The 21,762-nt window shown below is 45.5% G+C and overlaps 1 protein-coding gene across 1 annotated transcript in view; it reads right to left on the minus strand.

Moving 5' to 3' along the window:
• The window catches only part of KIF19 (kinesin family member 19), a 72,319-nt gene that overhangs the window by 11,601 nt on the left and 38,956 nt on the right, over positions 1 to 21,762 (minus strand). The window contains exons 5-16 of the mRNA XM_040437587.1: positions 17,654 to 17,790; positions 9,895 to 10,020; positions 9,354 to 9,548; positions 8,038 to 8,184; positions 7,829 to 7,951; positions 5,224 to 5,380; positions 4,956 to 5,130; positions 4,577 to 4,775; positions 3,909 to 4,179; positions 2,997 to 3,118; positions 2,705 to 2,874; positions 1,973 to 2,078 (exon numbers count right to left, since the gene is read on the minus strand). Coding sequence (XP_040293521.1) covers positions 1,973 to 2,078; positions 2,705 to 2,874; positions 2,997 to 3,118; positions 3,909 to 4,179; positions 4,577 to 4,775; positions 4,956 to 5,130; positions 5,224 to 5,380; positions 7,829 to 7,951; positions 8,038 to 8,184; positions 9,354 to 9,548; positions 9,895 to 10,020; positions 17,654 to 17,790 — 1,928 coding nt within the window. The remainder of the gene's footprint in view (positions 1 to 1,972; positions 2,079 to 2,704; positions 2,875 to 2,996; positions 3,119 to 3,908; positions 4,180 to 4,576; positions 4,776 to 4,955; positions 5,131 to 5,223; positions 5,381 to 7,828; positions 7,952 to 8,037; positions 8,185 to 9,353; positions 9,549 to 9,894; positions 10,021 to 17,653; positions 17,791 to 21,762) is intronic.

Below are 21,762 nucleotides of genomic sequence, written 5' to 3' on the forward strand. Positions count from 1 at the left end.
GGCTCTTCATTAGGCCACTTAGGCAGCCGCCTAAGCCTCGCGCTGGTGGGGGCCTCGCTCTGGCTCCCACCAGCACCTGACACCCGCCGCAATTAATTGTTTGCTCCTCCGGACTGGACGGACCCGTCACCTAAGACACACACACACTAGTAGTAACTAAGACGAGCCGCCGCGGCCAGGCCGCTCGAGCCCCTCTGCTCTCTGCCTCTTTAAGAGAGCAGAGGCTGCTGGCCGGCTCAGAGCGTGCCGCCGCACAGGCACGTCTCTATCCAACAGCAGACACGCCCCCTTCCCTCAGAGCGCTGCGCAGGCAGGGAGAGAAGAAGCGCCATCTCACCTCACCGCCACCGGCTGTGTGCCTGTGTCTGTTGTCCGGTGACCCGACGCCGACCCAACTGTTCTGGCTGCTGCCAGCGCCGCCCTGAAGACAGTGTCAGTGGGTGTGACTCACTGGACTGTCTGTCACTTGTGGATTGTGGAAGAATTAGAATCCTCCAAGGACCAAGGTGGTCAGGTGTGTGTCCCACTCCCTGTCCTGCTGGCCGCTGTACCCCTCCTCCGAGTCCCCCCTCCCTGGCTGTCGCCTGATCTGATATTAAGAGAGAGAATAAGTTGGGGACTGAAAAATGTTTTTTGGGGGGGGGGGGGAAGATGTTGCTGCAAGGCAAGCCTCATGATGAGGGGGGGGTCTAGGGGACTGAGAAATGTGCAATGGGGGGGCATGGGGGGGGGGCCTTTCTCAGTCCCCTAAACCCCCTCCATGAGGCTTGCCTGGCACCACACCTTACCCCCCCCCCCCCAAATGCACAGTTCGCAGTCCCCTTCCATGTGTGCTTGCCTGGCGGCACTTCTTACCCCGTGCAATTTGGGGGGGGGGGGGGGGGGGGCGGGGGGGGGGGTGGGGGGGGGGGGGGGGGGGTAGGATGTTGCTGCCAGGCAAGCCTCATGGAGGGGGTTAGGGGACTGAGAATGTGTCAATTATGGGGGGGGGGGGGGTAAGAGGTGCTGGCCGAGCCTCATGGAGGGGGACATGTAATAGACAGTCTAAGGCTTCGTTCACACTTGCATTGTTGGCGGATCCGGCGTGCTACTTCCGTTGCCGAGGTGCCCGCCAGATCCGGAAAAATGCAAGTGTACTGAAAGCAATTGAAGAAGGATCCGTCATCAAAATGCCGTTCAGTGTTACTATGGGCAGCCAGGACGCACATTAAGTCCTGGTTGCCATAGTAGTCAGTGGGGAGCGGGGGAGCGGTATACTTACCGTCCGTGCGGCTCCCGGGGCGCTCCAGATTGACGTCAGAGCTCCCCATGCGCATGGATGACGTGTCCATGTGATCACGTGATCCATTCGCGTGGGGCGCCCTGACGTCACTCTGGAGCGCCCCGGGAGCCGCACGGACGGTAAGTATGCTGCTCCCCCGCTCCCCACTACACTTTACCATTGTTGCCAGGACTTTAGCATCCTTGCAGCCATGGTAACCACCCTGAAAAAGCAAAATGTCGGGTCCGGCAATGCGCCGAAACGACGTTTAGCTCTGGCCTTGCGGCAAGTGTTCAGGATCTTTGGCCGGAGCAAAAAGCGCAGCATGCTGCGGTATTTTCTCCGGCCAAAAAACGTTCCGTTCCGGAACTGAAGACATCCTGATGCATCCTGAACGGATTTCTCTCCATTCAGAATGCATTAGGATAATCCTGATCAGGATTCTTCCGGCATAGAGCCCCGACGACGGAACTCTATGCCGGAAGAAAAGAACGCAAGTGTGAAAGAGCCCTAAGGATACTATACCAAGTGTTTTTGTTTGTAGTTAATCTTTATTAGCGCTTGCATATCTTGTGTTCGTGGGGGCCTCATGTTCGAGTTTCGCCTAAAGCATCACAAAGTCTAGAGCCGCCTCTGTCCATGGCTAACTATGATAATACATTTTGATGTCTCCACATCATACATCCACAGAAGTAAAATCCTCCTACCTACCTCTTTGCTGACCATCCCATTCACATGTATCGGAGGTGGAGTCACCACCGTGGAGTTTTTAATGTGTCGGGCCCGGGGACTTGTTTTAAACACTTTGTTTGCATCACTGGTGAGAAAGAGAAGACATGAAATAAAAGGTTAAACCTTTTCACATCCAACAAGAATCACTAGAAGATGCCGGTAACCAGTCTCCAAAAAACTTGGTCAATGGAAGAAACGTTATGTACGATTTTGCACACATATATCAGTGACTGGCCCTATTCAAACAGGGGGTTGTTCCTGGTTATTACTTCCTTCCTGGTTGTGTTTGGCATCGCAGCTCTGCTTTATTGACTTGAATGGAGATGAGGTGCATTACCTGACACAACCCACGGACAGGTGAGGCGCTGTTTCTAGACTAAAGTAGCCAGGTTTTTCTTATACCAACAACCCCTTTAAAAAGTAAGGAGAGGTATTCATGGACTTCATCTCATCCTTCAAGGCTCGGTTAATTTTTTGGCATCTAAGATTACCTGTCCCCCTCCAAAAAGCTGATGGCCAGGCTGCCACTGGGTGCTACTCAGGCAATTGACCAGCAGAGCATCAAATAATAATTTCAAACAGTCTCATTACTTTTCTCCATCTCCTGCATGAGGAGAAAGGCCTTAGTTCCTGGTCACTTAGTCAATGCTGGACTACCTTAAAATCTTATGAGAATCTATTGAAAATAAAGGAACCTATTGGGTCTCCAACCTTTCTGTCTCAGACAGTAGTCGAGGAAGTATTCTTCTGTAGGACTCTCTTTGATTCAGATTCCTGCTGTCTGATCCAAATGTCCGAACACTCTCTTGGTCTGAGTCTGGTTCCTGAGATGTCTCTTCTGCTGTGATCTGAGGAATTTTCGGCAAAGAGGTTTGGCTGTCCTGCAAAAAAGTAGACATTAGAAGATGTTGTAGAAGAAGGGACTTCAAATCTTCTAATTAGGTAGAAGAAAGAGCTGCAGGCTCAGATCTGATTTACGGTACCATGTCTTAGCTTTACTTACTTTTAGGGCCAGAACAGAAGCTCTGTCTATTATGGCTATTCGATCTAATGTGCCGTCTTCCAGCTCTCGAAGATAGAGCTCATACAAGTCCTCCAGGCGATGAGGAACAGTCAGGTTGTGCTCTACAAATAGAAGAACTATTTAGGAAAAACCACCAACCAAAAAATGACCCCAAAAAAGTATCCTTTTTGAAACTTATAGAAAAATGAATTTAGGCTATTTTCACAATTGCGGCAGTGTAATCCGGCAAGCAGTTCCGTCGTTGGAACTGCCTGCCGGAACCCGCCGATTTGGATGTGACTGAAAGCATTTGTGAGATGCATCCGGATGCGGATCCGTTTCACAAATGCATTGCAAGAACGGATCAGTCTCTCCGCTTGTCATGCGGACAGACGGATCCGTCTTGCATCTGGCATTCCGGTATTTTGAATGCCGGATCCAGCACTAATACATTCCTGCAGGGAAAAATGCCGGCATTCAGGCAAGTCTTCATTTTTTTCCGCCGGAGATAAAACCGTAGCATTCTGCGGTTTTCTCTTTTGCCTGATCAGTCAAAATGACTGTACTGAAGACATCCTGATGCATCCTGAACGCATTACTCTCCATTCAGAATGCATGGGGATATGACTGATCAGTTCTTTTCCGGTATAGAGCCCCTAGGACAGAACTCTATGCTGGAAATGAAAAACGCTAGTGTGAAAGTACCACTTGTAAGTGCTCACAATTTCCACTTTTGAGGCAATTGGATCCATTTCCACTTCTGTCACTTGAGACTGTTCAGCCTAGACAGAAGATCCACCCACCACAAATTGTCCGTAATAGTCCCTATTTTGCTGTGGTTGACCAAAAGAGAACCAACACATTGAGGGAACGGTTCTTCAATCGCATTCAAAGCCTGATGGTAATCCTCACCAATGATGATGCGTCTCTGCTGCTTGATGATCTCATCACACAGGCACCGATGTTGCTCGAATTTCTGCACCATGTAGTTCTTCTGCCGGATCATGTTGTCTTTGAGCAACGCGTGGGACTGCATCTCTGTATTTTCAATCTCCAGTTCATGGACTTTACACAAAAGGCTTAAGACCTCCCTCTGTTCCTCCGAGCTGATCCTTTTGGGTAAAATTTCTTCCAGTCTTCTTGCTCGTTGCCGGATTTCTTTAAATCGCTTCTCCAACTCCATCTGAAGAAAACATGATACAAATTGAAGAACAGACTCAATCTGACAATAGCTGACTTCATTCTACATCATCTGAATGGCGTGTGTTTCTACATTTTTCCTGCAGAGGCTGATGCATGGGAAATGTCTGATTGACCGTGGCTTTACTTCATGGGAGCCGGACTGGCAGTGATCTGCTGATGGCTATGCCCACACGCATATGATAGGGGTTGTCTCCTGAAACCAATTTTATTTTTGCAGTGGTTCAAATGTTTTAACAAAAAATTTAGCATCTACGCAGATCTATTTCTATCTCCATGATTCAATACAACTTACAAACCCTATAAGGTGGAAATCAGCAGAATTCTCAAGATATCTGCAGATGTGACTAGAGCTACTAAACCGATCTTCCTACTGATACCTTTTGGTGACGTAGCTTGCTTTGATCAACTACCAGTGCGTGAACATTCTCTCTGGCCACCATCACCTCTGGCGGCTCCATGATATCAGACTGGTCATCTCCGGTGTCTGAGTCCTTCTCACTGTCATCTTTGCCAAAAGATTCCCTCCTCAGTTCTTCTCGCCACTTGCGGACACGACGTGTTTTTTCTTGCTCCCAGCTGTAACCATAATATAAGACAAACTGATTGTTTGTGGCCTGTAGGGAATTCGCTATTAGATCCTTCGGCAAACAGATAAAATTATATGTCCGATTTAGGGCAAGGGACCTCTTTGTGATGTATACAAAATGGCAAGAGGATACAAAGGGCATCCTACAAAAGCTAAAATTCTACACCTACTCGGCAATGATGAGGAAGTGACGTGAAGTCTCCATCTGTAACTCCATGTTGTTGTTCTCCAGGTCCATAAGCTGTTTGCGGATCTCCATCTGTTCCCTAAAAGCCCTTATGAGCTGCTCCCTGAGCTGGTCCATCTCCTGTCTGTCATAGGGTAATGTATGGAGCTGAACCTCAGCTGATGGGCATCAAATTGAAGATGTTAGGGTATTTACTGCTTGGACTTTATGGGATGTACCTATGTACCTATAAAAAGATGCCAAGTAATTACCTTGGATGTTGCGAATGTCGCTCTTCTCATTCCTTATCTGCTTCAAGCCCTGCTCATCAATCTTCTCCTTGAGTCTTTGGATCTCATGTCTTAGGTCTGCTATGATGCTGGTGTACTGGGCAATGTGATAGGAGACATTGAGGAGGTTCCGCTTCACCTGGTGGACAGAAGAAAAACCAGTATGATTCGAAGGAATACTATTTATTTATATTGCATTATGGGATATTCCTAAAGTCTGTGTTTCCCAGTTGGGGTTCCTTAGAAATTGGTAGGAGGTTCCTTGGAAGTGCAAAAGCTGTCAATATGACTGTAATGATACTTATCTGTCCCTGATCTACATGGTTCAGATCCAGACTGACTCAGAACAGGTTACAGGAGGTCAAGGATGATGTAGTCTGGGACCAGGGAGATGCAGCACATTTTAGTGCCAGATTCTTCTGACTACCATCTGATACAACTCACCAGTTTAGGAATATCACCCCAGAGTGCTAATACTGTCTACCATTCTTTGCTCCAGCTCATACATCTCACCAGTCTATGAATGCTACTCCACAGTGCCAACCACCATGTCTCCGATGCTCTGCTCCAGATGCCTCTACGCTCCCGCTGATATACAGTACAGACCAAAAGTTTGGACACACCTTCTCATTCAAAGAGTTTTCTTTATTTTCATGACTATGAAAATTGTAGATTCACACTGAAGGCATGAAAACTATGAATTAACACGTGGAATTATATACATAACAAACAAGTGTGAAACAACTGAAAATCTGTCATATTCTAGGTTCTTCAAAGTAGCCACCTTTTGCTTTGATTACTGCTTTGCACACTCTTGCCATTCTCTTGATGAGCTTCAAGAGGTAGTCCCCCTGAAATGGTGTTTTCACTTCACAGGTGTGCCCTGTCAGGTTTAATAAGTGGGATTTCTTGCCTTATAAATGGGGTTGGGACCATCAGTTGCGTTGAGGAGAAATCAGGTGGATACACAGCTGATAGTCCTACTGAACAGACTGTTAGAATTTGTATTATGGCAAGAAAAAAGCAGCTAAGTAAAGAAAAACGAGTGGCCATCATTACTTTAAGAAATGAAGGTCAGTCAGTCAGCCGAAAAATTGGGAAAACTTTGAAAGTAAGGGCTATTTGACCATGAATGAGAGTGATGGGGTGCCTGCGCCAGATGACCTGGCCTCCACAGTCACCGGATCCTGACCCAATCGAGATGGTTTGGGGTGAGCTGGACCGCTGAGTGAAGGCAAAACGGCCAACAAGTGCTAAGCATCTCTGGAGAACTCCTTCAAGACTGTTGAAGACCATTTCTGGGGGACTACCTCTTGAAGCTCATCAAGAGAATGCCAAGAGTGTGCAAAGCAGTAATCAAAGCAAAAGGTGGCTACTTTGAAGAACCTAGAATAGGACATATTTTCAGTTGTTTCACACTTGTTTGTTATGTATACAATTCCACATGTGTTAATTCATAGTTTTGATGCCTTCATAGTCATGAAAATAAAGAAAACTCTTTGAATGAGAAGGTGTGTCCAAACTTTTGGTCTGTACTGTACCTCAATAGTCTATGAGTGCCAATGCTGTCAACCATACTCTGCTCCAGCTGTTGCACCTCACCACTCCATCAGTGCAGCTCCAGTGCCACCACTATTACCTACCATACTTTGCTCCACCACATACACCTCAACAGTCTATGAGTGCTACTCAACAGTGCCAACCACTATGTCTACCACACTATGCTCTAGTTGTCTTCATGCTCCTGAGGTCTACCATACTCTGTTCCAGTTTTCTTTACCCTCCAATAATATGCCTCACCACTCTGTGAGTGCCACTGTCTAATACACACACTGCTTCAGCGGTCTCTACTCTTGGGCTAGTATAGGTTGCCACTACGTGAGTGTTATCTTGCTGCTGTCTCCCTATTTTGCTGAACTTATTTTTACTCTACATGTAATATGCCACAAAAATCTGGCAGTGCCACTCTAGAGTGCCATTCTGAGGCAGACAAGTAGACATTCCAGCTGTCACATCTCACCAGTCCTAGAATGTCTACTTGTCTGCCTCAAGCCAACAGATTTTCATTGGTAGTCCTATTGCTTCAGTCTCTGTACCCACCCACGGAGAGTCTGTATGGGCAGGCAAGATCTTGCAGAACTTGTCCTGCAGATCATTACACCTCTCAGTTACAAAATGAATGGGGTAATTTGAGGGGTTTTACTGCCCTTCAGGCGCCATCAGTACATTACAGGTGAATGGGCTGTGGCAATGGTCACCATTAAGCTGCAACTACACCTGAGTGGGTATATAGTGACAATACCCTACTGACTAAACGGCAACGAAAGGAATTCTAGTAAGGGTCCATTCACACGTCCACAATTCCGTTCTTCAGATACGGAATTGCGGACCCGCACTTCCGAGTCCGCATTTCTGTTCCCGAAAAAAATAGACATGTCATTGCCGGTGTCCGTGTTTTGCGGATCCACGGATCCGCAACACACATACGGATGTGTGAATGGACCCTTATAGGTAGTGATACTGAAAAAAAAAAATCAACACTTCTCTAAGGCAGAACTTCCCTTTAAGTAAGGGCACCTATACATACCCGGGTCTTGATATTTTTGGCACGGTCAGCATAGGCGAGAGTGTTCCGGGACTCTTCGAAGGCACTGCTGGCCGGACTTATGTGAGCGATCATCACAGTGCGGCTATTCCCACCCAAAGAGTCCTGATGACGAAAACCACGGAAAGTAAAAGGGTGCAATGATGGACCACAGAGCTGACAGTCTTAAGATGAAGGAGAAGACACTGTACCTTCAGGAGTCTGGTCAGCTTGCTGTCTCTGTAGTTGACGTATTTATTGCCCCCTCGCTCACTGAGGGCGTTGATACAGTTGCCCAGCGCCAGCAGGGAGCGGTTGATGTGAGCCCCTTCCTTCATCCGCTGACCTCGGTTCTGAGTCTGCAGCAAGGAAAATAATAAGACATTTTAACTGGTTCCGTTATGGGGGCACTGTGCAGGGGCCCTATGGCTGATAATGCGGCACTGTCTCTATTTCTACTGTCCGGGCACTTTTAAAAAAGTGCAATTATGGGGCTGTTATGGGGTCAATGTGGCTAGCAATGATGATGGGCACTACTACTGGCTCTGTTGCCACTGTTACGCGAGCACTGTGTTTGGCAGTTATAGCGGCACTGAGTTGGCTCTGTTATAGCGGCATTGTGGTTAGCTCTACACGTGGGCACTAAGGCTGGCTCTGTTACAGAGGCACTGGGGCTAGTTCTGTTATGGGTAATCTATGGCCCACTCTTTTATTGGGGCACTGTAGAAGACATTGTTCTTGTAGGTGAATTATTACTTATGGGGGCACTGTGGCTGGTGCAATTCCTGAAGGCAGAGTCACTTATGGGGCCATTATGACCGGCACTGTCAGGGTACATCACATCGGAGGGCCCGCTACATAGCAGAAAATCCATATTATTTGGATGAATTTGTAGTGTACATACAGATTTGACAGATCTTACCCTCTGCAGCATATCCATCCCATATGGCCATACCTTTACAGTGGCCCCATGGCACTAAATTATTTATCGTGGTGCAGGTAGTGTGAGCCCTCGTGCAAGTGCAGTCATCAGGGCCATAGTGTTGACGAGAACCAATGTAAACGGTCACGCTCTCTGCATGGTGTAGCAGTATATACGGTATTATTACAAACTCATGCAGCTTATAAGAATACTGCTTAGACCCAGCAGGTGGCGCTGTCTAGCAGTGTAAGTCCCATCACTATGGCCAGGATTACACTGGAGTCTTTGTCCTCAGCAAAGTGTCAGGTTTCAAATAAAAGGGCACGATCATTAAAAGCTTCGAAGAAGGAGAACAAATTCTCTATAGCCTTTTGTCGGTCAGGGATACAGTGCAACAATTTGAATAGAAGGCACGCTCTCTCTCCTCTGTACCCATATAATACACATATGTAAAATCAGTCGATCAATGAGTAGATCGGGCTATGTGGGCCCTTGGTTGAGGATATGCTCCCTTTGGGGTGTATGGGATATGCTGCTTGTTATACCATATACATGATTGTTTATGCTTTTATTACATTGCTTAGAGCCTTGGGTTCCTCTCGTTACCTGAGAAGCCCTTTCTGACCCGGCCAGGTCAATCATGAAGAGACGTCCCACGCGGACCTCCTGCGTGATGTTTTTGATACGGTTCTTCTGCCGCACCGTGACCTGGAGGATGGCATGAGAGCGGGACGAGGTTTTATTGGCCGCGGTGGGTTCCTGGGTCCTTTGCTTGTTTCCTTTCATTAGCAGCTGCATGATCTAAAAGCGCAAGAAGATGTAAGTTCTGGCAAGGACTTCCTTTGATTATACAGTATGGCAAGCATAGCTGGTATAATTTGTGTGCTATATGGTCCCCCTTAAAATATTTTGCATACAGACCCCCAGAGACCTAGGTCAGGTCCTGCTCATACCACCCGTATAATAATTTACCGAAAATGTATAACGCACATATCTAGTTATCTGCGTTTCGTGACATAAATATGATCTCGATGAGAAGGGAGGTGAGTGTGGGGTTGGGGGTGCAATATTTAAGTGAAAAGGTACGGTTGATGCAAATTATGGTCTCTGCGCCCCCTGTAGGTCATAAAAAGCATCATTCTGGCACCTCTTTGGCGTTAATGGTGGACACCTCGGTTATCCCAGCTACTTGAATTACTCCCTTCGAGTCCTCCCGTAGATCCAGGTAGCCCAGGGCCGGATTCAGTAAGTCTCGGATCATTTCATTGTAGATCTGTAAAGAGAACAAGATGGATTGAGCTGACTAGAAATGATGATATGTGTAGGCATGGACCATGTATATGTATCTGATGAGTACAGTGCATTCAGAAAGTCCTCAGACCCTTTCACTTTTTTTCACATTATGTCATGTTGCGGCCTTGTTCTAAAATAAATTTTGAAAAAGTTTAACTTTTCCCCATCATTCTGCACTCAAGGAAAAACTAAAATATTGTATTGACATAAGTATTCAGACCCTTTACTCAGGACTTTGTTGGAGCCCCTTTGGCAGAGATTACAGCCTCCAGACTTCTTGGGGATGATGCCACAAGGTTTGCACATCTAGATTTGGGGATTTTCTGCCGTTCTTCTCTGCAGATCCTCTCAAGCTCTGTCAGGTTGGATGGAGACCGGTGGTGGACAGCAATTTTCAGGTCTCTCCAGAGATGTTCGATTGGGTTCAAGTCAGGGCTCTGGCTGGGTCACTTAAGGACATTCACAGCGTTGTCCCTAAGCCGCTCCTGTGTTGTCCTGGCCGTGTGCTTAGGGCTATTGTCTTGTTGGAAGGTGAAATTTCAGCCCAGTCTGAGGGTCAGATCAGTCTGGGTCAGGTTTTCATTAAGAATATCTCAGTCCTTTTTTCCATTCTACTTTCCCTCATCTCTGACCAGTCTTCCTGTCCCTGCCATTGAACCCCCCCCCCCCCCCCCCCCCCCCCTCAGTATGATGTTGCCATGACCATACTTCACTGTAGGGATGGTATTGGGCAGTGCCTGGTTTACTCCAAATATGAGGCTTAGAAGTGAGGCAAAAAAGTTCAATCTTGATTTCATCAGACCAGAGAATTTTGTTTCTCACAGAGTCCTTCAGGTACTTTAAAAAAAATTGTTTTTTACTGAGGAGAAGATGCTTTCTGGCCCAGATTGGTGCTGCAGTGACCATTGGGTTCCTGGTTTAGCAGCTCTAAGAATAGTCCAGGTTGCTCCAAACTTCTTCCTTTTAAGAATTATGGAGGATCTTGGCAATTTTCAGTGCTGCAAAAAATGTTTTTGTCCCCTTCTCTAGACCTGTGCCTCCACACAGTCCGGTCTCTGAGCTCTATAGGCAGTTCTCCTCATGGCTTGGTTTTTGCTCTGATAGGCATTGTCAGCTGTAAGACAGGTGATGCCACTCAAGGTGTAGAAACATCTCAAACTTGATCAAGAAAAGTAGGAGGCCCCAGAGCTAAATGTCAAGTGTCACAGCAAAGGGTCAACTTTTAGTTTTGCAAATATTTCTAAAATTCTGTTTTGACTTTCTCATCACAGGCTATAAAGTGTAGATTGACGGGGAAAAGTTTTCTATTTTAGCACAAGGTGCAACGTGACAAAATCATAGGGTCGGAAGACTTTCCAAATGCACAGTATGTCTTAGAGGGGTATTCCCAATAAAAATGACATAATTTATTCTTAGTGTGCCGTAAATGTCTAAGATTGGATCACCTCTTTAGGTATATATGAATGTGTGTGGATGCATGTACATCTGTGTATGAATCCATGTATGCATGTACATGTATGTGTCTGTAAATGTTTAATACTGCTAGTGTATATATGTTGTGTATGAACACATTTGTGTGTGTCCAAAAACACTTGTGTTTATAAATATGGGTATGGTGTATGCATGAAGTTATACATACTGTATGTGTGGATGTATGGATTGTATATCACTGCATCAGTGCATGTACTGTGCATATGTCAGTGACTGTATGTATGTTTGTGTGTTGTCTGTGTGTATGTGCATATATGTGTGTATCAGTGAGTGTATATAAATGCATGTACATGTGTAAAATATGAATAATTGATTGTATTACATGTGTCAGTGTGTATGTATGAATCTAACTATATATATCTGTGTGTGTGTATAAATGTATATGTGTGTATGTATGCATATCTGTGCATGAATGAATGTAGTACAACATGTGTCAGTGTGTATGTATGTATATGTGAGTATGACTGCATGTAGGTATTTGTAAAGATGAATACGTGTCCGTGCGTACCAGTGTGTGTATCTGTATGATTGTTTATATGTATATATGTGTATCTATAGATATATATGTGGAGTATGATTGTGTATATATAGATATATATGTATATATGTGTATATATAGATATATATATGTATATATATATATACACACACACTCACCTAAAGAATTATTAGGAACACCATACTAATACGGTGTTGGACCCCCTTTTGCCTTTAGAACTGCCTTAATTCTACGTGGCATTGATTCAACAAGGGGCTGATAGCATTCTTTAGAAATGTTGGCCCATATTGATAGGATAGCATCTTGCAGTTGATGGAGATTTGAGGGATGCACATCCAGGGCACGAAGCTCCCGTTCCACCACATCCCAAAGATGCTCTATTGGGTTGAGATCTGGTGACTGTGGGGGGCCATTTTCGTACAGTGAACCCATTGTCATGTTCTAGAAACCAATTTGAAATGATTCGAGCTTTGTGACATGGTGCATTATCCTGCTGGAAGTAGCCATCAGAGGATGGGTACATGTTCTCATTCTGTTTACGCCAAATTCAGACTCTACCATTTGAATGTCTCAACAGAAATCGAGACTCATCAGACCAGGCAACATTTTTCCAGTCTTCAACAGTCCAATTTTGGTGAGCTCGTGCAAATTGTAGCCTCTTTTTTCCTATTTGTAGTGGAGATGAGTGGTACCCGGTGGGGTCTTCTGCTGTTGTAGCCCATCCACCTCAAGGTTGCGCGTGTTGTGGCTTCACAAATGCTTTGCTGCATACCTCGGTTGTAACGAGTGGTTATTTCAGTCAACGTTGCTCTTCTATCAGCTTGAATCAGTCGGCCCATTCTCCTCTGACCTCTAGCATCCACAAGGCATTTTCGCCCACAGGACTGCCGCATACTGGATGTTTTTTTCCCTTTTCACACCATTCTTTGTAAACCCTAGAAATGGTTGTGCGTGAAAATCCCAGTAACTGAGCAGATTGTGAAATACTCAGACCGGCCCGTCTGGCACCAACAACCATGCCACGCTCAAAATTGCTTAAATCACCTTTCTTTCCCATTCTGACATTCAGTTTGGAGTTCAGGAGATTGTCTTGACCAGGACCACACCCCTAAATGCATTGAAGCAACTGCCATGTGATTGGTTGACTAGATAATTGCATTAATGAGAAATAGAACAGGTGTTCCTAATAATTCTTTAGGTGAGTGTATGTGTGTGTATAGATACAGGGAGTGCAGAATTATTAGGCAAGTTGTATTTTTGAGGATTAATTTTATTATTGAACAACAACCATGTTCTCAATGAACCCAAAAAACTCATTAATATCAAAGCTGAATATTTTTGGAAGTAGTTTTTAGTTTGTTTTAGTTTTAGCTATTTTAGGGGATATCTGTGTGTGCAGGTGACTATTACTGTGCATAATTATTAGGCAACTTAACAAAAAACAAATATATACCCATTTCAATTATTGATTTTTACCAGTGAAACCAATATAACATCTCAACATTCACAAATATACATTTCTGACATTCAAAAACAAAACAAAAACAAATCAGTGACCAATATAGCCACCTTTCTTTGCAAGGACACTCAAAAGCCTGCCATCCATGGATTCTGTCAGTGTTTTGATCTGTTCACCATCAACATTGCGTGCAGCAGCAACCACAGCCTCCCAGACACTGTTCAGAGAGGTGTACTGTTTTCCCTCCTTGTAAATCTCACATTTGATGATGGACCACAGGTTCTCAATGGGGTTCAGATCAGGTGAACAAGGAGGCCATGTCATTAGATTTTCTTCTTTTATACCCTTTCTTGCCAGCCACGCTGTGGAGTACTTGGACGCGTGTGATGGAGCATTGTCCTGCATGAAAATCATGTTTTTCTTGAAGGATGCAGACTTCTTCCTGTACCACTGCTTGAAGAAGGTGTCTTCCAGAAACTGGCAGTAGGACTGGGAGTTGAGCTTGACTCCATCCTCAACCCGAAAAGGCCCCACAAGCTCATCTTTGATGATACCAGCCCAAACCAGTACTCCACCTCCACCTTGCTGGCGTCTGAGTCGGACTGGAGCTCTCTGCCCTTTACCAATCCAGCCACGGGCCCATCCATGTGGCCCATCAAGACTCACTCTCATTTCACCAGTCCATTAAACCTTAGAAAAATCAGTCTTGAGATATTTCTTGGCCCAGTCTTGACGTTTCAGCTTGTGTGTCTTGTTCAGTGGTGGTCGTCTTTCAGCCTTTCTTACCTTGGCCATGTCTCTGAGTATTGCACACCTTGTGCTTTTGGGCACTCCAGTGATGTTGCAGCTCTGAAATATGGCCAAACTGGTGGCAAGTGGCATCTTGGCAGCTGCACGCTTGACTTTTCTCAGTTCATGAGCAGTTATTTTGCGCCTTGGTTTTTCCACACGCTTCTTGCGACCCTGTTGACTATTTTGAATGAAACGCTTGATTGTTCGATGATCACGCTTCAGAAGTTTGCAATTTTAAGAGTGCTGCATCCCTCTGCAAGATATCTCACTATTTTTGACTTTTCTGAGCCTGTCAAGTCCTTCTTTTGACCCATTTTGCCAAAGGAAAGGAAGTTGCCTAATAATTATGCACACCTAATATAGGGTGTTGATGTCATTAGACCACACCCCTTCTCATTACAGAGATGCACATCACCTAATATGCTTAATTGGTAGTAGGCTTTCGAGCCTATACAGCTTGGAGTAAGACAACATGCATAAAGAGGATGATGTGGTCAAAATACTCATTTGCCTAATAATTCTGTACAGGGTGTATATATGTGGAGTATGATTGTGTATATATATACACTGCTCAAAAAAATAAAGGGAACACTTAAACAACACAATGTAACTCCAAGTCAATCACACTTCTGTGAAATCAAACTGTCCACTTAGGAAGCAACACTGAGTGACAATCAATTTCACATGCTGTTGTGCAAATGGGATAGACAACAGGTGGAAATTATAGGCAATTAGCAAGACACCTCCAATAAAGAAGTGGTTCTGCAGGTGGTGACCACAGACCACTTCTCAGCATGTGTCTGCTCATACGGTCAGAAACAGACTCCATGAGGGTGATATGAGGGCCCGACGTCCACAGGTAGGGGTTGTGCTTACAGCCCAACACCGTGCAGGACGTTTGGCATTTGCCAGAGAACACCAAGATTGGCAAATTCGCCACTGGCGCCCTGTGCTCTTCACAGATGAAAGCAGGTTTACACTGAGCACATGTGACAGACGTGACAGAGTCTTGAGACGCCGTGGAGAACGTTCTGCTGCCTGCAACATCCTCCAGCATGACCGGTTTGGCATTAGGTCAGTAATGGTGTGGGGTGGCATTTCTTTGGAGGGCCGCACAGCCCTCCATGTGCTCGCCAGAGGTAGCCTGACTGCCATTAGGTACCGAGATGAGATCCTCAGACCCCTTGTGAGACCATATGCTGGTGCGGTTGGCCCTGGGTTCCTCCTAATGCAAGAAAATGCTAGACCTCATGTGGCTGGAGTGTGTCAGCAGTTCCTCCAAGACGAAGGCATTGATGCTATATGGACTGGCCCGCCCGTTCCCCAGACCTGAATCCAATTGAGCACATCTGGGACATCATGTCTCGCTCTATCCACCAACGTCACGTTGCACCACAGACTGTCCAGGAGTTGGCAGATGCTTTAGTCCAGGTCTGGGAGGAGATCCCTCAGGAGACCGTCCGCCACCTCATCAGGAGCATGCACAGGCGTGGTAGCCAGATCATACAGGCACGTGGAGGCCACACACACTACTGAGCCTCATTTTGACTTGTTTTAAGGACATTACATCAAAGTTGGATCAGCCTGTAGTGTGTTTTTCCACTTTAATTTTGAGTGTGACTCCAAATCCAGACCTCCATGGGTTGAAAAATTTGATTTCCATTTTTTTATTTTTGTGTGATTTTGTTGTCAGCATATTCAACTATGTAAAGAACAAAGTATTTCAGAAGAATATTTAATTAACTCAGATCTAGGATGTGTTATTTTTGTGTTCCCTTTATTTTTTTGAGCAGTGTATATATGTATAGATATATATGTGGAGTATGATTGTGTATATTTTTGTATATATGTATAGATATATATGTGGAGTATGATTGTGTATATTTTTGTATATATGTATAGATATATATGTGGAGTATGATTGTGTATATATGTATAGATATATATGTGGAGCCGTGGCATAGTTTTTCAGCTAGGGGTCTAATTTACGTAACACTGTGGTCTGTGCCCCTCTGGGTGACATTTCAGCAGAGGCAGATCCCATCATAACCTCCTGGAGACATCTACGTCTTCAGCTCCCGCCTGGCATCCTTATACCTGCGGTAACACGATCCGCCATCTAAGTGATTCTCTTCTCACTTTACACGACTTTCTTGCGGTTTCCTGGCTCCCTGTTTGTCTTCTGGGTTGTGCAAATAGTGTGCGGGCCATAAAGTCATCGAGGCCACATGAGATGGAGCTCACATGCGAGGCCCATCCGTCACCATGGGAATTATCTGTCCTGCTCACATGAAGGATGCAGCCAAACACGCAGTAAATGTTATCAGCGCTGCTGGTGAAACAAGAGCGGGAGCGGGCACAGGAAGGAGGCAGATAGCGGCTGCACATGCCATGGAGATGCCTGTTTATCTAGTAAATCTGATCCCCAGCGCTCTCCATGTGAACGCCGTGTCCTTCGTACTGCAGTACATGACGTTATGTACACGGCATACGTCCTGATACAGCAGGCGCCGAGTCTGGAGTTACACCAGGACACCCTCAAATTACAGACATGGGGACCCCAGGAACAAACTAAAAACTTTTGAGGGGGAATTATTTAGCCACTATATAGTGGTATTATGTGGATTTTATATGTTAGTAGTATTTTGGCACGATATGGCAACATTGTGTGGACTTTTGAGGGGGTATTGAAGTACTATATAGTACTATATAGTTATGTGTGTTGCATATGTTAGTAGCATCTTAGCACAATATGGTAGTATTACAGGGACTTTTGAGCGGGCATTATTTTGGGCACTATAAAAGGGTACTATGTGGGTTGCATATGTTAGTAGTATCTTGCTACTACATGGTGGTACTATGTGGACTGTTAACAATAGTGGTATCAAAGCACAATAGGCGAGTATTACGTGGACTTCTTAAGGGATTTAGATACTATATAGTGGTATTATCTGGTCAGTATATGGCAGTATTATGTGGCCTCTTATTTGTAAACTATATGTCAGGAATATCTTTGCACTATATGGCACTATTATGTGGGCTTTTTAAGGGAGTTTTATTTAGATACTATATTGTGGTTTTAAGGGTGTTGTATATGTTAATAGTACCGTGTCACTATATGCTGGTATAATGTGGGCTCTTTAAGGGAATATTTGGGGGTTGTAAGGTAGTATTATTTGGGTTATCGTGATAGGATGACCAGTTCTTGTCTTGGGCTGACCATAGTTGACCACCATACAACCATGCAGCATACCCATATGGCGATCAGGTCACGTCGTTGTCAGGGTCTACAGGCATCCTCAGCCTTTACCATCAATATAATTTGCCAACTTTTTAATTTATTGCAATTATTTAATCGTTTCCACCACTAACCTCCAAGTAGGACATGAGGACTTCATACTCCATGTCATCGCTGGTCTCCTCAATGGCTTTAAAGAGATCATTCAAGGTCCTGATATATATCCCAGGCTCTCGGTCTGTGCCAAGCATCGTGTAGGTCTTGCCACATCCTTAGGAGACAGTAATTGAAAAGTGAGCACTAACTAGGAGCAACGTACGCCAGGAATACGAAGCACCACCATAATACAGGTATGGAAGAAGGAACCAACCCAGAAGAGAAGAGGCCACCACATGCTGTGCCCTTCACTAACTGGATATTGAATTTGCGTTTTGTACCTATGACACTGGCTGACCTGTTACATGTGCACTTGGAAGCTGAAGACATCTGTGTTGGTCCCATGTTCATATGTGCCCGCATTGCTGAGAAAAATGATGTTTTAATATATGCAAATGAGCCTCTAGGAGCAACGGGGGTGTTACCATTGCACCTAGAAGTTCTGCTCTCTCTGCAACTACCTCTGCACTTTGACAGGGCCAGGTGTGATCACCTTTTCACTGTCTGGCCCTGTCAATTAAAGTGGAGAGGGCACGGCAGTTGCAGAGAGAGCAGTGCCTCTAGGTGCAACGGCAACGCCCCCGTTGCTCCTAGAGGCTCATTTGCATATATTAAAACATCATTTTTCTCAGTAATGTGGACACATATGAACATGGGACCTACACAGATGCCTTCAGCTGCCAAGTGCATATGCAACAGGTCAGCCACAAATCTGTAGACAGGTGCCCTTTAATGGACATAATGGTTGTGAAGGGCCCCCGTCTCACCTTTAGATCCTGCCACCACCTCACTCCTATAGCAGTCATATATAGAAGATGTGGCCGTGTATTTGCGTACCCCTGTCCACTGAAATCTATGGGAGTTATGGGGATAGCTCAGCCAGTGACTCCCTTAGGTCGGGGTCCTGCAGGCCTTAACTCCTCAGTGTAGGTCCCTTGGTCATAAATTTCTACTTAAAGGGACATTTAAAGAGGACCTGTCACTTCTCCCGACATGTCTGTTTCAGTAAATGCTTGTATCCCCAATAACATAACAATCCTGGAGCATCCTTTATGCCGTTCCTCTGTTATTCCTCCTAGAAATATATCAATAAATTGACAGTTGGGGGTTGTGTTCCCTCGCAGTCTGACACTGTCCAATCAGTGCTGAGAGTGTCAGGCTGTGCAGGGACACACCCCTCTGACAAGGGGAATGGTAACATCCAATTTCTTCATACATTTCTAAAAGGAATAACCGAGTAAACGGACAACCCAGAGTTAAATTGGCCATACACATTAGAAAAATGCCTTTTGTGTTCAGGAAAGGTGTGTGGCGGTGGTCTGTAAGGGTTTGGAGCGGTCCCTTTAACCTCCTCAGGACCGCCGTACGCAGGATTGCGTCTTTGCGGCGGTCCTGTTACTCTGGGTGGACGCATATACGCGTCCTCTCGCGATAGCCGAGATTTCCTGTGAACGCGCGCACACAGGCGCGCGCGTTTACAGGATCGGAAGGTAAGCGAGTGGATCTCCAGCCTGCCAGCGGCGATCGTTTCCTGGCAGGCTGGAGATGTGATTTTTTTAACCCCTAACAGGTATATTAGATGCTGTTTTGATAACAGCGTCTAATATACCTGCTACCTGGTCCTCTGGTACACAGGCAGCTCAGGACACAGGCAGCTCAGTAAAGTAGCACCAAACACCACTACCAAGCACCAAACACCACTACACTACACTACACCCCCCCCCCCCCCCGTCACTTATTAACCCCCTATGAACCACTGATCACCCCTGATCACCCCATATAGACTCCCTGATCACTGATACATGGATCGGATCCGCAAAACACATACGGACGTCTAAATGGAGCCTTACAGGGGGGTGATCAATGACAGGGGGGTGATCACCCCATATAGACTCCCTGATCACCCCCCTGTCATTGATCACCCCCCTGTCATTGATCACCCCCCTGTCAGGCTGCATTCAGATGTCCGTATGTTTTTTACGGATCCACGGATACATGGATCGGATCAGCAAAACACATACAGGCGTCTGAATGGAGCCTTACAGGGGGGTGATCACCCCATATAGACTCCCTGATCACCCCCCTGTCATTGATCACCCCCTTGTAAGGCTCCATTCAGACGTCCGTATGATTTTTACGGATCCACTGATACATGGATCAGATCCGCAAAACACATACGGACATCTGAATGGAGCCTTATAGGGGGGTGATCAATGACAGGGGGGTGATCACCCCATATAGACTCCCTGATCACCCCCCTGTCATTGATCACCCCCCTGTCATTGATCACCCCCCTGTAAGTCTGCATTCAGATGTCCGTATGATTTTTACGGATCCACTGATACATGGATCGGATCCGCAAAACACATACGGACATCTGAATGGAGCCTTATAGGGGGGTGATCAATGACAGGGGGGTGATCACCCCATATAGACTCCCTGATCACCCCCCTGTCATTGATCACCCCCCTGTCATTGATCACCCCCCTGTAAGGCTGCATTCAGATGTCCGTATGATTTTTACGGATCCACTGATACATGGATCGGATCTGCAAAACACATACGGACATCTGAATGGAGCCTTATAGGGGGGTGATCAATGACAGGGGGGTGATCACCCCATATAGACTCCCTGATCACCCCCCTGTCATTGATCACCCCCTTGTAAGGCTCCATTCAGACGTCCGTATGATTTTTACGGATCCACTGATACATGGATCGGATCCGCAAAACACATACGGACGTCTGAATGGAGCCTTACAGGGGGGTGATCAATGACAGGGGGGTGATCACCCCATATAGACTCCCTGATCACCCCCCTGTCATTGATCACCCCCCTGTCATTGATCACCCCCCTGTAAGGCTGCATTCAGACATTTTTTTTGGCCCAAGTTAGCGGAAATGATAATTTTTTTTCTTACAAAGTCTCATATTCCACTAACTTGTGTCAAAAAATAAAATCTCACATGAACTCACCATACCCCTCACAGAATCCAAATGCGTAAAATTTTTTACACATTTATATTCCAGACTTCTTCTCACGCTTTAGGGCCCCTAGAATGCCAGGGCAGTATAAATACCCCACATGTGACCCCATTTCGGAAAGAAGACACCCCAAGGTATTCCGTGAGGGGCATATTGAGTCCATGAAAGATTTAAATTTTTGTCCCAAGTTAGCGGAAAGGGAGACTTTGTGAGAAAAAATAAATAAATATCAATTTCCGCTAACTTGTGCCAAAAAAAATAAATTCTATGAACTCGCCATGCCCCTCATTGAATACCTTGGGGTGTCTTCTTTCCAAAATGGGGTCACATGTGGGGTATTTATACTGCCCTGGCATTCTAGGGGCCCTAAAGCGTGAGAAGAAGTCTGGGATCCAAATGTCTAAAAATGACCTCATAAAAGGAATGTGGGCCCCTTTGCGCATCTAGGCTGTAAAAAAGTGTCACACATCTGGTATCGCCGTATTCAGGAGAAGTTGGGCAATGTGTTTTGGGGTGTCATTTTACATATACCCATGCTGGGTGAGATAAATATCTTGGTCAAATGCCAACTTTGTATAAAAAATGGGAAAAGTTGTCTTTTGCCGAGATATTTCTCTCACCCAGCATGAGTATATGTAAAAAGACACCCCAAAACACATTGCCCAACTTCTCCTGAATACGGCGATACCACATGTGTGACACTTTTTTGCAGCCTAGGTGGGCAAAGGGGCCCACATTCCAAAGAGCACCTTTCGGATTTCACAGGTCATTTACCTACTCACCACACATTAGGGCCCCTAGAATGCCAGGGCAGTATAACTACCCCACAAGTGACCCCATTTTGGAAAGAAGACACCCCAAGGTATTCCGTGAGGGGCATGGCGAGTTCCTAGAATTTTTTATTTTTTTGTCAAAAGTTTTTTTTTTTTTTTTTTTCTTACAAAGTCTCATATTCCACTAACTTGTGACAAAAAATAAAAACTTCCATGAACTCACTATGCCCATCACGAAATACCTTGGGGTGTCTTCTTTCCAAAATGGGGTCACTTGTGGGGTAGTTATACTGCCCTGGCATTTTAGGGACCGAATGCGTGAGAAGTGG

This window comes from Bufo bufo, chromosome 6, assembly GCF_905171765.1.
Source record: "Bufo bufo chromosome 6, aBufBuf1.1, whole genome shotgun sequence".
Taxonomy (NCBI): domain Eukaryota; kingdom Metazoa; phylum Chordata; class Amphibia; order Anura; family Bufonidae; genus Bufo; species Bufo bufo.